Source organism: Schistocerca americana, chromosome 2 (genome assembly GCF_021461395.2).
Source record: "Schistocerca americana isolate TAMUIC-IGC-003095 chromosome 2, iqSchAmer2.1, whole genome shotgun sequence".
Classification (NCBI taxonomy): Eukaryota; Metazoa; Arthropoda; class Insecta; order Orthoptera; family Acrididae; genus Schistocerca; species Schistocerca americana.
In genome coordinates this window covers 440,800,057-440,817,205 of record NC_060120.1, presented here as the reverse complement: position 1 = coordinate 440,817,205, position 17,149 = coordinate 440,800,057, and the positions used below count along the sequence as shown (strand labels likewise).

The following is a 17,149-nucleotide window of genomic DNA, read 5'->3' as shown; positions in this document are numbered from 1 at the left end:
ACAATGACCAATTATGAATTCACTATCCATCCAACCTCTTGCCCTACTCTTCTCCAATGGAACTGTAATGATTAGTATCATCGTGTTCTGGAATTGTGGTCTCTTCTTTCTCTACACTCTGTAGCTTGTGTTGTATCGCAGGAATCTCATTTTGTGAATATGCATTCAACAACTTTTCATGGTTTCCAAACCTTCTGCCAGAACTGGGTCAGCACTTTGCAAGCCTCCAGTGGTATCTTTATGTTGGTCCACACAGATATTGTTAGTTCCTGGGTTCCTCCTCATACTACACTGGAAGCATTGGCTGTTCAGATCCATTTAGACTTTGTGGTAGTGATATGAAATCTTCATTTACCCCCATACCTGGCTTCATATGCTTCCTACTCTTCTTGCTCTCCTTCAACTACTCCCTCCCCTCATCTTTCTCCTTTGGGATTTTAATGCCCATAACTCTCTGTGGGGTGACACTGTGACCACTGACCGGGGCAGGAATGTTGAAGAACTGCTGGTAGGGCTCGATCTCTGCCTCCTCAACACTGTCCCCTCCACACACTTTATCGGCTATTAATATTTCCAACTGTAGCCCTAGATTCCTCCCCTCCGTTCAGTGACAATTTGTCTGTCTTACCTTTTCTTGAGAATCACTCACCTACACGCTTTCCCAGATGGATTTGTAATAATTCAGATTGGGATGCCTTATCCTCGGCTGCCATCCCAACCACTCCACCACACAGCGCCATTGATGAGTCTATATGGAGTTCGACCAATGCCACCCTTTCAGCAGGTGCTTCAGTGATTCCTCCTTCATCAGGTTCTATTCAATGAAAGACAGTCCCTTGGTTTACTCGAAAAATTTCTGTAGCTATTAAAGACCGCTGTTGGACCCTTCAACACTACAAAAGGCATCCATGTCTCAACCATCTCCTGGCCTTTAAGTGGCTTTGTGCCCAGACACACTATATTCTTAAATACCAGAAACAGATTTGGCAATATGCCACTGTCATAGGACCACATACTCCCTTTTCACAGGTACAGACAAAAATCATGGATATTTTTGGCCAATGTCCTCATACAGGTGTTCCAGGAATTTCCCTGAATGTTGTTATCTGCATCAGCACGGAATCTACCACTGAGCATTTGCCCAGGCCTCAGCATTGGTCCACTATTCACCTGTGTTCTCTCTTCTCCAATATCATCTGGATCTACTCCCTTTACCTTTCATTCTCTGGAGGCTTATAACGCTGCATTTGGCAATGGAGATTTCACCAGTGCCCTAGCTCTCGGCCCCAACATGGCTCCTGTACGAGACGAGATGCACAACCAAATGCTTTAACACTTATCGGTGGCTAACCATCGTGTACTTGCCCTTTTTAACCATATCTGGTGTGAGGGGGAATTCCCCAGAGGTGAAAAGTATCATAATTCCAGTTTTGAAACTGGGTAAACTGCTGCATCAGCTGAACAGTTATTGTCTGATCAGCTTAACCAATGTCCTCTGCAAGTAACTTGAACATATGGCGAGTTGAAGGCTGTATTATATCCTTGAACCTCAGGACCTCTTGGCCTTGACCCAGAGTGGTTTTTACTGAGACTGCTCTACTGCAGGTAATTTAGTCCATCTGGATTCTGCTATTCCAATGGCTTTTGCACAACATAAACACCTTGTTGCAGTATTCTTCATTGCATAGAGCTTATGGTACCACATGATGCCACCACATCTTGCCACCTTACATGAGTGGGGATTTCATAGCTTGCTCAAGAGTTTTATCTAAAACTTTCTTTCATGTCACACTTTCCAGGTACAGGTTGGCACCTCCTGTAGTACCTCCCAGCTGCTTGAGAATGGGGTTCTGTAGGATTCTGTTTGGAGTGTCCCTCTCTCTTTAGTGGCTATCAGTGGAATGGTGGCAGCTGCAGGCCTTCAGTGTCGCCTTCTGTGTGTGATGATGATTTTTGCATTCATTTTTCTTTGTCCACAATGGGCGTTAGTGAATGCAGACTGCAGGGAGTAATACACCAAGCACAATCTTGGGCTGTCACCCATAGCTTCCATTTTTTGGCTGCCAAGACTGTGTTATGCATTTCTGTCTTCACCATACAGTCCATCCCCATCTGGATCTATACGTTGATGCCCAGTTGCTCAATGTGGTGGACTCACATTCTTTTTTTGGGACTGATCTTTGATGCGTGGTTGACTGGCTTCCCCATCTTCGGCATGTTGCTTGCACCTCAATGATCTTTGATGCCTTGGTAACACCATCTGGGGCATGGCCTGCTCTACTCTGATATGGCTCTATACAACATTGGTCGAGTTCTGTCGAGGTTATGGAAGTTTCACATATCACATCATCTGTGATATTACAGACGCTGGACCTGATACACCATTGTTGGGTATGATGGTCAACTGGTGCTTTTGGGACAAGCCCTGCGATCAACCTCCTAGCAAAGACAGGGGTTGCATAGTTGTGGGTTCCATGCCAACAGTTGATTGCTTATGTGTTAAGCATCCACTGCTCCCCAGAACACCCAAGTTACCGTGTCCTCTTCCCAGATAAAAAAAATGTTCAAATGTGTGTGAAATGTTATGGGACTTAACTGCTAATGTCATCAGTCCCTAAGCTTAAAGACTACTTAACCTAAATTATCATAAGGACAAACACACCCATGCCCAAGGGAGGACTCGAACCTCCGTCAGGACCAGCCGCACAGCCCATGACTGCAGCGCCTTAGACCGCTCGGTTTCCAGATACAGCGAACCGCCTCCTGTAATGGTGGCCCAGGTATGGGCTTATGATTGCCATCTGCATCCAGTCCCTTTTTTCTGAACTCCAACTTCTTCCCCCCCCCCCCCCCCCCCAACCACCACCACCACCACCACCACCACCACCACCACCACCACTTCTTCTCTGGGCCCACTCTCTTACACCCCTGTGGTGCATCCCCTGTACTGACCTATCACAAGGTCCATTCTTGGCATTTTTCGGGGTTCACAAGTAGCCTGAACTGATGGCTCAACAGTTGCTAGTCACACTGGCTTTGCTTACATTCATGCGGGATGTAATCCTTGCTGTATAGCTGCAGTGTTTTTGCTGCAGAGTAGATAGCTATCTCTCATGCACTTGAGCATATCCATTGCTGCACCTATGAGTCTTTCCTCACCTGTAACGACTTGTGGAGCAGTTTACAAGCTTTTGACCAGTGCTACGCTCACCATCCTTTGATCATGACTATCCAGGATTCCCTTTTTTTTGTTCTTGAACAATGTGGATGCTTTATCTGGGTCCTAGGCCACATTGGGGTCCCAGGAAATGAACTCGTAGACTGACTTGACAAATTGGCTACTAGCAAGCTGCTTCTTGAGATCGGTATTCTGGAATCAGATCTTGATTGGTATGACACCATTTGAAATACAGAATGGCATACTCTGACTTTGCTGAAAAAACTACAGGTGATAAAGGAGCCCGCAAATTCATGGAAGTCCTCCATGCAAACATCTCACAAGGACTCCATGGTCCTTCGCCAGCTCCACATTGACCGTACTTGGCTGACTCACAGTCATCTCCTCCGTCGTGAGAATCAACGCTTCATTAGTGTTGGGGGTACCTGTTTGATTGTGGTTCACATTTTGCTGGACTGTTCTCACCTAGCTGCCCTGTGACAGACTCTTAAATCTTCCTGACTTGTTACTCCTGGTGTTAGCGTACGACGTGTCAGTATCTGAACTTGGTTTTAGGGTTTATTTGTGAAGAAGGTTTCCCCACTTCCTCTAAGGGAGGGCACCTCAGCCTTGACGGTCCACTGAAGGTTTGGCATATGCCCCTGAATGGGCAGCAGCTGTCTGGGCTCGGTGGTCTACTCCAGCCCTCACTCTTCTCCTCCCCCCCTCCCATCTCTCCCCCTCACACACACACACACACACACACACACACCTACTCCAGCCCTCACTCTTCTCCTCCCCCCCCCCTCTCCCCCTCACACACACACACACACACACACACACACACACACACACACACACACACCATCTCACATGTTCTGTTTGATACAGTGTTCTTCCTCTGTTTTCCTGTGCTTCTCTTGCTCTGCCTGTGTCGCTAATCTTTTACTGGGTATTATTGGGAGGGATGCTTCTGGTAAGAGGCAGGGAGCATGTCCCCCGTCACACTTTTTGCCTTTTGGGGGCCTGTAGCTGCTCCTTGGGTGGGGCACCTCACCCACCTTCCTTTCACTTGTTTTCTTTTTCCTTGCTCCTTCTGTAGGTTTTGTTGACATTGGGATTTTCTTTCCTTGGGTTTCATGCACTGGCCCCTCCTTTGGTGTGTAGTTTTTTTACTTGCCTTTTCCAGGTTGGAGGAACTGATGACCTTGATATTTGGTCCCTTTAACCATTAAACCAACCAACCAGAAACTGTTGCTTTGGTGAAAGTTGGTTGCAGCATGCATTACAATGCAGGAGTTTTGAGAACTACATCTTCCACAATTTCCAGAGCCCTAAGAAGGTACAGGGAAACTGGAGGCTGTGCAAAGAAACCATTATCAGACCCAAGAGTGACTACTATGTACAATTTCAAGTTCTCTGCAACTTTCACACTGCTGCCATTGAAACAAGAAATGAATTCCTCCAAGTTCAAGGGAGTTAGTGAGAGAGTCATACAAATAAGACAGGAAGAAGCCAGTTCTCAATTCAGAAGACCTGCTACAGACGCATAACTCACCGGACTTGACTCCATTTCGCAAGAGCATATCCCAGCTGGAGAGGACAACAGTGACTGTTCATCAATGTGTTATGGTTCAGCCTGCGATCCCCAGATTGTGGAGAGAGGGTGTGGGCCTGGAGAAAGATATGCCTGATGCATATTCCCATCCAGCCTTTTCAGGGTGGTTTTCTGATGGTGTAGACCATAATCAGTATGATTGCAAGGACATATTTGGTTTATGTGGTGCATGGGAGCCTTACAGTGTACCAGTATGTGGAGAAAATCCTTTTGGAACATATTGTGCTTTTTGCACCATTTATTGATTTTACTCTAACTCATGATAATGCGTGTCCACATGTGAGAATTTTGCTAGAGTTTTTTGATGAAGCGGAGATTCACATTACGGCTTGACCTGATCTGAATTCTATTGAGGATGTATGGGACCAGCTGGTGAGAAGGGCCCATCAGTACTATTCAGAGATCTTACGGGGCCTGCAGGAGGTGCTCCTAAAAGAATGGGAGATAATTCCTCAAGAGGACATTGCAGATCAACCAAGAGGATGCCTGAAAGGTTATGTGCTGTGATTTTTGAAGAGGAGGTAATACGTGCTTTTGAAGATGCGAAGATAGGCCAGCGAAATGAAGTTTGAAGTGTAGATAGCCAAAACAGAAATATATTACTTCATGAACACCCCTAAAATTGGCTTGGAGTGTGAATCCATTCATGTTATTTCTGCATCTCGTACTTAATGTGTTTACAGCCGTTCCATTTTTTCACTAGTAAACACCTAGATGTGACTGTACCATAATATTTTATCAGGAAATAGTAGATTAGTGACTTAAAAGTGATAGAAGTTAAAACAACAATATTATGAAAAGGAAAGTTGCTACTCACCATATAGCGGATGTGCAGATAGGCATAACAAAAAGGCTGTCACAATTAGGCTTTCGACCAATAAGGTCTTTGTCAAAAATAGGTGACAGACACATGCACACACTGACAACTGCAACTCGCACGAGACTGCAGTCTCTGGCAGCTGAAGCAACAGTGCGAGCAGCAGCACCCGATGAGAGTGGCAACTGAAAGTTAAAACAACCAATTTAAAATAAAAAAATAAGAAATTTGAAGTGTTACATTTTTCGTGCTAATAGATTTATCTCTGTGATGATGATTTTCTGACCGTCATGTCACGATTCATCAGACCAGCCATCATACGTGAAATTTTGCAGGATGAATTGATGGTCATATACCACCGATGATTTGCATTTCACCATCATGAACCATGGACCTTGCCGTTGGTGGGGAGGCTTGCGTGCCTCAACGATACAGATAGCCGTCCGTAGGTGCAACCACAACGGAGAGGCCAGACAAACGTGTGGTTCCTGAAGATGGGCAGCAGCCTTTTCAGTAGTTGCAGGGGCAACAGTCTGGAGGATTGACTGATCTGGCCTTGTAACATTAACCAAAATGGCCTTGCTGTTGTGGTACTCCGAACGGCTGAAAGCAGGGGGAAACTACAGCCGTAATTTTTCCCGGGGGCATGCAGCTTTACTGTATGGTTAAATGATGATGGCGTCCTCTTGGGTAAAATATTCCGGAGGTAAAATAGTCCCCCATTCGGATCTCCGGGTGGGGACTACTCAGGAGGACGTCGTTATCAGGAGAAAGAAAACTGGCGTTCTACGGATCGGAGTGTGGAATGTCAGATCAGTTAATCGGGCAGGTAGGTTAGAAAATTTAAAAAGGGAAATGGATAGTTTAAAGTTAGATATAGTGGGAATTAGTGAAGTTTGGTGGCAAGAGGAACAAGACTTTTGGTCAGGTGAATACAGGATTATAAATACAAAATCAAATAGGGGTAATGCAGGATTAGGTTTAATAATGAATAAAAAAAATAGGAGTGCGGGTAAGCTACTACAAACAGCATAGTGAACGCATTATTGTGGCCAAGATAGACATGAAGCCCACGCCTACTACAGTAGTACAAGTTTATATGCCAACTAGCTCTGCAGATGACGAAGAAATTGATGAAGAATATGATGAGATAAAAGAAATTATTCAGGTAGTGAAAGGAGACGACAATTTAATAGCCATGGGTGACTGGAATTCAAGAGTAGGAAAAGGAAGAGAAGGAAGCATAGTAGGTGAATATGGATTGGGGCTAAGAAATGAGAGGAAGCCGCCTGGTAGAATTTTGCACAGAGCACAACTTAATCATAGCTAACACTTGGTTCAAGAATCATGAAAGAAGGTTTTATACATGGAAGAACCCTGGAGATACTAGAAGGTTTCAGATAGATTATATAATGGTAAGACAGAGATTTAGGAACCAGGTTTTAAATTGTAAGACATTTCCAGGGGCAGATGTGGACTCTGACCACAATCTATTGGTTATGAACTGTAGATTAAAAGTGAAGAAACTGCAAAAAGGTGGGAAGTAAGGTGATGGGACCTGGATAAACTGAGTAAACCAGAGGTTGTACAGAATTTCAGGGAGAGCATAAGAGAACAATTGACAGGAATGGGGGGAAGAAATACAGTAGAAGAAGAATGGGTAGCATTGAGGGATGAAATAGTGAAGGCAGCAGAGGATCGAGTAGGTAAAAAGACGAGGGCTAGTAGAAATCCTTGGGTTACAGAAAAAATATTGAATTTAATTGATGAAAGGAGAAAATACAAAAATGCAGTAAGTGAAGCGGGCGAAAACAAATACAAACATCTCAAAAATGAGATCGACAGGAAGTGCAAAATGGCTAAGCAGGGATGGCTAGAGGACAAATGTAAGGATGTAGAGGCTTATCTCATGAGGGGTAAGATAGATACTGCCTACAGGAAAATTAAAGAGAACCACTTGCATGAATATCAAGAGCTCAGATGGGAACCCAGTTCTAAGCAAAGAAGGGAAAGCAGAAAGGTGGAAGGAGTATATAGAGGGTCTATACGGGGACGATGTTCTTGAGGACAATATTATGGAAATGGAAAAGGAGGTAGATGAAGATGAAATGGGAGATACGATACTGCGTGAAGAGTTTGACAGAGCACTGAAAGACCTGAGTCGAAACAAGGCCCCGGGAGTAGACAACATTCCATTAGAACTACTGACGGCCTTGGGAGAGCCAGTCCTGACACAATTCTACCACCTGGTTCAAAAATGGTTCAAATGGCTCTGAGCACTATGGGACTCGACTGCTGTGGTCGTAAGTCCCCTAGAACTTAGAACTAATTAAACCTAACTAACCTAAGGACATCACACACATCCATGCCCGAGGCAGGATTCGAACCTGCGACCGTAGCGGTCATGCGGTTCCAGACTGTAGCGCCTTTAACCGCTCGGCCACTCCGGCCGGCTACCATCTGGTGAGCAAGATGTATGAGACAGGCGAAATACCCTCAGACTTCAAGAAGAATATAATTATTCCAATCCCAAAGAAAGCAGGTGTTGACAGACGTGAAAAGTACTGAACTATCAGTTTAATAAGCCATGGCTGCAAAATACTAACACGAATTCTTTACAGACAAATGGAAAAACTGGTAGAAGCCGACTTCGGGGGAGATCAGTTTGAATTCCGTAGAAATGTTGGAACAAGTGAGGCAATACTGACCCTACGACTTATCTTAGAAGAAAGATTAAGGAAAGGCAAACCTACGTTTCTAGCATTTGTACACTTAGAGAAAGCTTATGACAATGTTGACTGGAATACTCTCTATCAAATTCTGAAGGTGGCAGGGGTAAAACACAGGGAGCGTAAGGCTATTTATAATTTGTACAGAAAGCAGATGACAGTTACAAAAGTCTAGGGACATGAAAGGGAAAAAGTGGTTGGGAAGGGAGTGAGACAGGGTAGTAGCCTCTCCCCGATGCTATTCAATCTGTATATTGAGCAAGTAGTAAAGGAAACAAAAGAAAAATTCGGAGTAGGTATTAAAATCCATGGAGAAGAAATAAAAACTTTGAGGTTCGCCGATGACATTGTAATTCTGTCAGGGACAGCAAAGGACCTGGAAGAGCAGCTGATCAGAATGGACAGTGTCTTGAAAGGAGGATATAAGATGAACATCAACAAAAGCAAAACGAGGATAATGGAATGTAGTCAGATTAAATTGGGTGATGCTGAGGGAATAGATTAGGAAATGAGATGCTTAAAGTAGTAAAGGAGTTCTGCTATTTGGGGAGCAAAATAACTGATGATGGTTGAAGTAGAGAGGGTACAAAATGTAGATGGCAATGGAAAGGAAAGCGTTTCTGAAGAAGAGAAATTTGTTAACATCAAGTATAGATCAAAGTGTCTGGAAGTCATTTCTGAAAGTATTTGTATGGAGTGTAGCCATGTATGGAAGGGAAACATGGACAATAAATAGTTTAGACAGGAAGAGAATAGAAGCTTTCAAAATGTGGTGCTACAGAAGAATGCTGAAGATGAGATGGGTAGATCATGTAACTAATGAGGAGGTATTGAATAGAATTGGGGAGGAGTTTATGGCACAACTAGACTAGAAGAAGGGATCGGTTGGTAGGACATATTCTGAGGCATCAAGGGATCACCAATTTAGTACTGGAGGGCAGCGTGGAGGGTTAAAATCGTAGAGGAAGACCAAGAGATGAATACGCTAAGCAGATTCAGAAGGATGTAGGCTGCAGTAGGTATTGGGAGATGAAAAGACTTGCACAGGATAGAGTAGCATGGAGAGCTGCATCAAACCAGTCTCAGGATTGAAGACAACAACAACAACAACAACAACAACAACAACAACATCAACATCAGAAATCATCATTGGTGATGTTCGGGGGCATCTCTGCTGTTATCATCCTTACTGCCGGGACAACAGTCCCTCTTTCACCGGCCGTCTCCAGCAGCAATCAATCAATGATTGCCAGGAAAGTCGTTCCCTTTTTACTTTGATTTTATTATCTTTCATATCTTTCTCTGATATTGGCAATACTATTAGATTTTTACTTATATTGACCTCTGCTCAATCTGTGTAGAACTGTGTTGTTTATTATATTACTGTTGCACACTTCACATGCCCAATTTTACACCAACTTTTATTTTTCGCTTTTATTAACTCTTATCATTGTCAGTGTTCTGTACATCACTGCCCTGCTACTTTTCATACTCGATGATAGAACAGTCATACAGCTATTAATCCTCATTAGGAACACTTGTTCTCCAAACAAAAGGCAATTGATCTTGTACTCTATTCCTTTAATTCCCTATAAAACCATCAAATCAGTCATTGTACTTTTGTTATTAACTATTATTATTACTACCTCTGTTACTAGTATTCTTACAGTTGTTGGGTATTCCCATTATTTCATTCCAACTTCACACACATTCCTTACAATCACACATTGGAAAAATTCAGACTGCTATGGTAGACGAAGTGAAGGTAAGATTGGGAGAGGGGCCATAGGAAGGAAAGCGTGAGTATCTTTGCATTTAGCAATCAAGAATTCCAGAAACTTTATAATATATAGTTTACAAAACAAAACTGTTCACATGGAAAATGGTGAAGTCCTACATCAGCCATTCTTGGTGTGTGCACTACCTGTGACAACACTTCCCCTTGTGTTGGGTTATAGCAGCAATATATTGTAATACCAGTGAGATGCACTACTCACAACATTGGAAATTATTTCCAAGTAAATGTTATACACAGAAGTATAGGATCTAGATCTACATCTGCATCTACATGGATATTATGCAAATCACATTTAAGTGCCTGGCAGAGGGTTCATCAAACCACATTCACAGTTCTCTCTTATTCTGGTCTAATATAGCACACGGGAAAAACGAACACCTTTACCTTTCCATGTGAGCTCTGATTTCCTGTACTTTATTATGGTGATGGTTTCTCCCTTTCTAGGTCAGCATCAACAAAATATTTTCGCATTTGGAGGAGAAAGTTGGTGATTGAAATTTCATGAAATGATTCTGCCGCAGCGAGAAACTCCTTTGTTTCTTCAGATGACTTTACTAGTTGATAAATAACAGTGTCATCTGCAAACAACCTGAGATGACTGCTCAGATTGTCTCCCAAATCATTTATATAGATAAGGAACAGCAAATCATTTCAATGACACACTCTCCCCTATTTTGCAGTAATACAAAGCTTACTGCCCTTCATTGAACTTCTTCGATGTACTCTGTTAATCCTGCCTGGTAAGAATCCCACGCCATGCAGCAGTATTCTAAAAGAGTGGGGACATGTGTAGTGTAGGCTGTCTCTTTAGCAGATCTGTTACATTTTCTAAGTGTTCTACCAATAAAAAGCAGTCTTTGCTTAGCCTTCCCCACAACATTTTCTTTGTGTTCCTCTAAATTTAAATTGTTCGTAACTGTAATTCCTAGGTATTTAGTTGGATTTATGGCCTTTAGATTTGACTGATGTATCGTGTAACGGAAGTTTAACAGATTCCTTTTAACATTCAAGTGGATGACCATACACTTTTCACTATTTAGTGTCAATTGCCAATTTTTGCATCATACAGATATCTTTTCTAAATTGTTTTGCGATTTATTTTGATCTTCAGATGACTTAACTAGTTGATAAATGACAGCGTCATCTGCAAACAACCTAAGATGACTGCTCAGATTGTCTCCCAAATCATTTATATAGATAAGGAACAGCAAACACTACCTTAGGGAATGCCAGAAATCACTTCTATTTTACTCAATGATTTTCTGTCAGTTACTACAAACTGTGACCTCTGACACAAAATCATGAATCTAGTCATGTAACTGGGACGATATTCCATAAGCATGCAACTTCACTACAAGCCACTTGTATGGTACAGTATCAAAAGCCTTCCAGAAATCCAGAATCAATTTGAAATTTCTTGTCAATAGCCTTCTGCACTTCATGCGAGTAAAGAGCCGCCTGTGTTTCACAAGAACAATGTTTGCTAAATCCATGCTGACTGTGTGTCAATGACCATTTTTTCAAGGTAATTCATAATGTTCGAACACAGTATATGTTCCAAAATCCTGCTGCATATTGACATTAATGATATGGGCCTGTAATTTAGTAGATTACTCCTATTATCTTTGTTGAACATTGGGGGGGTCTGTGAAACTTTCCAGTCTTTGCGTACGGATCTTTTGTTGAGAGAATGGCTGTATATGATTGTTAAAATGGGGCTATTGTAGCAGCATACTCTGAAAGGAACCTAACTAGCAGACAATCTGGACCAGAAGACTTGGCCTTTGTGAAGTGATTTAAGTTGCTTCACTACACTGAGAATATTTACTTCCACGTTGTTCATGTTGGCAGGTGTTCTTGATTCAAATTCTGGATTATTTACTTCATCTTCTTTGGTGAAGGGATTTCAGAAGGCTTTGTTTAGTAACTCTGCTTTGGCAGCACTGTCTTCAGTAGTATCTCCATTGCTATCATGCAGAGAAAATATTTAGTGTCTCTTGCCACTAGCATACTTCACATATGACCAGAGTGCTGGTCTCTTTGGATTTTCTGCCAGGTTTAAAGATAACGTTTCATTGTGGAAACTATCATAAGCATCTCATATTGAAGTCTATGCTAAATTTTGAGCTCTGTAAAAGATTGCCAATGTTGGAGATTTTGCTTCTGTTTAATTTTGGCATATTTCTTTCGTTGTTTCTGCAACAGTGTTTTGACCTGTTTTGTGTACCAGGGAGGATCAGCTCCATCGTTTGTTAATTTATTTGGTATAAATCTCTCAGTTGCTGCCGATACTGTTTCTTTGAATTCAAGCCACATTTGGTCTACACTTACATTGTTAATTTGGAAGGAGTGGAGATTGTCTCTCAGGGAGGCCTCAAGTGAATTTTTATCTGCTTTTTTGAACAGGTCTTTAAGTGGCAATTACCCATAAGAAATTTTATGCCTATACACTAAAAGGCCATTTTATTTCCCAAATGAAATGTAGTTTTTCTTGCATAATTGGCACCTACTTCCTCACCTTAAATATTTAGATCCTTGTCTACATGTTCTTCAAACAGTTGTAGTTGTGTACATATTAACTTTTCATAATTTTTGTTACTGAACTTTTTTGCTCACTGACTTGGTCATTTGCTGCTCCACTCAAAGAATTTTTAAAAAAAGTGTATATCATTTTGTTTACTGTGTTACATTCATAACCTTTTAGAAAATATTTTTCTGTCCATTCTTGGTGAAATATTCAGTGTCAGTTACTGTTTTACTTAGTTATCCCCACAATTTCAGGCAAATATGATGGTCAACAAGAATTGAATGAACTGTGTAGAGTACATGAATCTTTGAAAGTAAAGTATTCATCTACGCTGTTTGATTCACGCAGTGTACTACTTGGCCTACCTGCTTGTAATAGCTATGCAATTGATGCATCTGGCAGTACTGGAGATGAAAATATCCTTCGTACTCCTTCTAACTTCAAGACAAGAGCCCTTTTTTATCGCGATAGTGAATCTTGTGAAGGTATTGAGACTCAGGTAAGCTTATATTTGGTGTGGCTCATACATTTACAAAAATTTTATATTATGTGAAGTAATGTATGAATTAAAAAAGTAAAAAAGTTAGGAAAGAACAGACTCACAAATGTTAAAAAGCATTACATTTAGGAACCAATAACAAAATTTGGAAGAAAATGAGGCCATGACAAGGTCTTAAGTAGTCAGTTTGTTTTTAACCTCTCACATAGGATACCTTGTATTCATATTTATTATTAATCTCTTATTAACATGGAATGTGTTTCTTAGTGCATCAAGGCTTTACCTTTTTCTGATGGTTTTTATATATATATATATATATATATATATATATATATATATATATATATATATATATATATATATATATATATAGTGTCCGGGCTAAGAAATATTTTTCTCAGTTGAGATTCATGTGAATGTTTTTTAGAGCTGCTAACTTTGAAAATACTTTCCTCATTTGAGATTCATACATCTCCATATCAAAAGCTAGTTTCTCTGGTGATGCTCATTTCACTCCGTGTAAGGCTCACCAATAAACATGAATACCTACATGAATGAATTTTGTTACTCTTTGATGGATTAATTGCAAGATAGAACATTTGTTCACCTTGCGACTCTACTTGTTCTTCTATTGCCATGGGAATCAATTGCAGTCAAGCTGCAGCTCAAAAAATGTTCTCTTTTGTGCTTCTGCCATCCTAACCTTTTTTTTCCCTCCATATTTTGTGAGACTAATTTCCATCAAGCAGAATGTTGGTCAGTGAGCTATTGCTGATGAGCCTCCATAATAGTTTTAATGATGCACCTTATTGTTAATATAGTTTTAATGATGTATTTATATAATAATTACTCTAAATTTTATTTTGTTATTTTTCTTAGGTCTCAGAGTTTCTGTCATCACTCTTTTGGGTATTGGAATCCAAGCGTCTGGAGCGAAGTCGTGAAAAAATTGATCGGGTGTCTCTTCTGTTGGCTCCCTTTGAAAAAAAAGATTTTGTAGGCTTGGACCTAGAATCACGAAGTAGCCGTAAGCGATGTGTTGGCAGGATGACAAAGCACCTTGGAGACTTGTCACTTCAAGCAGGAATGCTAGGAGATGCTCTTAGCTACTACAGTTCTGCTGCTGACATTTTGCGCTCAGTAAATGATTGGTTATGGCTGGCTGGAGCTTTTGAAGGCTTGTGTGCTGCATCCGTGGTTGTACTATATCCTGATTTATCACGAAGTGTTCCATTACAACGAAATGCATCACTACAAGAGGGCAGCCCTGGCAAACAAAGGTATGAACTGGTATATATTTAATACTACTGAATATAATTTTTCATTTATTGCTATCATTTTAATGTCTTGATTTTCCAATAGTCCAGTTAATAAGTAACAGTTATATTCGAATAAAGCTAGCTGCAGTTTCTACACTCCAGTTGTACCTGTGTGTGAAATTGCAGACAGGCACCTTAGTTCACCACTGCGGTTTTGTGTGTGTGTGTGTGTGTGTGTGTGTGTGTGTGTGTGTTTTACTATCTTCTTTTGCTGTTCCTTGTGGGTCTCATTTTACTTTGTATTGCACTATACCCCTCATAGATACTTAAAAAAATTCACTCTTGCTTCAGTTTTTGTATTTCCTATTCATCATATATTTATTTATTTGAATTTCGCTGATATGGTCCTCTTACTGCTAGTGATTGTTAATAAAACTGAAGATGAGTATTCAGTTCAGTTTAATTTTTATTTAGTTCTGCAGGACTGTAATAATTGTGGTGACCAATTCAAATTCACCTACACAGGTCGGAATATGGCTACCCCTGATCATTTGCAATGACAACTAAAAATATGCCCATTTGATGTAAGGCTGTTTTCCAGTATACACTTTTTTCCTCTAGGGTATCTGCCATTGACTATATCCTGATTTATCACGAAGTGTTCCATTACAATATATTGTGACTTTTTGCAAGGGGCTGAGTGTGAGGGTACTGTCAGGTCTAAGTCTTCTAGCAATATCTTCCTCAATACATGTACATAAGAAAACAAATAATTTAGAATATGAAGTATACACAACACTATGGACATAGATGGTTGTAAATGTTGAAACTTTATTACTAAAGTTGACGCCACCTACCCAATCAGGACAGTAATAAGCTAAGTACTAATTAAAACATTTATTTTTGTATTTTGTCAGTGCAGTGCTGTGTGAACACTTGGACCCTTTTTTTTTACTTTTAGCTTTGATAATTTACGAACACATGTACAAAAAATGGATTGAGATCAGAACAATGAAATAAATATGCCGAACCTACCAGCTTCAACAAGTGACTTTAAACAGGACGTAGCTGATAGAGACATGTTTCAAGATGTATTGGACAATAGTCTACCAAAACAGTTAAATGACATCAGATTTTCAGACAGTAGCATGTTAGATTCTAGTCCAGACCATGTGAAACAACTACAGTCGCATGTAAGAAAGACAATGCTGAGTGAAAAACCCAAACAGTTAAGTTTACAAGACATTTTTACTGCACTAATGTCGTCAATGAAAAAAAAAAATGAAAGACTTGAAAAAAATTAAATATGAAGTGATAGATGTAAGTTCTCTATGTATAGAAACAGTTTTTGAAGTCTCAGAAATAATGATACCAAGTCAAGAACTAATAGCTATATCAGTGTACCACTCTTGTTAGCAATAACACAGAATTGTTCATAGAAAAATCTCAAATGAAAATGCTCTTAAAATACAAAAATTGCAGAGTTCTGATATTTAGATATTTAGTGATATTAATGTAGATATTAGGTATAAGACCAAACTTGTGAAGCTTGTATTAGACCTATTAAGATCATTAAACTTCTAATGTCTAAATGACAAACCCACTAGGCTCAGTCCTGCTTAGGTAATATAATAGGCAACTTTCAGCCAAATAAAACTGAATTTGTTACTGTAAACCTCAGGATATCAGATCATGTAGATCAAGCTTAGGCACTCCCTAAACAATAAAACAGACAGTCCTTTGACTGAACTGGGAAGAGTAATTAGGCCAGTCAGTGAACATAAATTGAATCAGTAAAAAACCAATCTTTAGTTTAATGGCCTCTTTTGTTATGCACAATTGGATGACCATTAATTGTAATAAATTTTCATGGGTAAAAAAAATTATTGGCTGGGTCTAGTGGTAGTATTAAAGAAAAAAATACTCATCTTGTTTTTTGTTGATCTCCTTCAATCCATTGCTTGAATTTCTTCTGTCTGGAACTCAGATTCTCTTGGAGGTGTTGACATGTTTCGTGAGTAATGTAGATGACAAACTGATTTGTATGTAATTTTCGTACTTAATAATCCTAGATGCCTTGCTGCCATTAATTACAATATTCACTCAGCGAAATACATTCCATTTGTACACAACTCGAATTTACAATTTGTTCAATAACTGAACACAACAGAAAAACTTTACATCCATCCCTCCCTCCTTCCTTCCTTCCTTCCAGAAAAACACAACACAACTTGCACACAGTTAACGTCATTCCAAAGTACATCGGTAAAGATATAGTCATACTAAGATCGAAATGTAGAACATTAAATCGAAAATAATTTACAGAAAATGAAATACACTCAGAAAAAAATCAGATTTTTGTTGGATGTAATTTTGCTGTTGAATTTTGTACAAATAGTAATTAGCAATATTGAGGAAAAGAATACTTATACTATGACAAAAAACTCTAAAGAAAATATTAATGCATTAGGGGTAACAAGATAAAAACTACAACTCAACAATAGGTAATTTTAAATTGAATGCAGAAAGTAATAAGATAAATGACTTGTTATCTGATACACTTAACATCCTAAAGTTAATCAATCTTTGAAAAGTTAATACTATTTTGAAAACAATCTTTTCTGCTACTTTCATCATAACTGTAAAATACGATACCTTTTGCAATATTGTAGATTAAGATACCAATTTCACTACCAAAAAATGTGATTCCATATCTCAGAAGCAAGTCCTCTGTGCCTTTTTGGC

The 17,149-nt window shown here is 39.9% G+C and overlaps 1 protein-coding gene across 2 annotated transcripts in view; it reads left to right on the top strand.

Annotated features, from left to right (window-relative positions):
• LOC124595481 (protein brunelleschi) overlaps positions 1 to 17,149 on the top strand; it is a 249,419-nt gene that overhangs the window by 43,212 nt on the left and 189,058 nt on the right. For both annotated transcript variants that reach the window (XM_047134241.1, XM_047134242.1), the window contains exons 5-6: positions 12,901 to 13,145; positions 14,025 to 14,425. In XM_047134241.1, the coding sequence (XP_046990197.1) occupies positions 12,901 to 13,145; positions 14,025 to 14,425 (646 nt within the window). The remainder of the gene's footprint in view (positions 1 to 12,900; positions 13,146 to 14,024; positions 14,426 to 17,149) is intronic.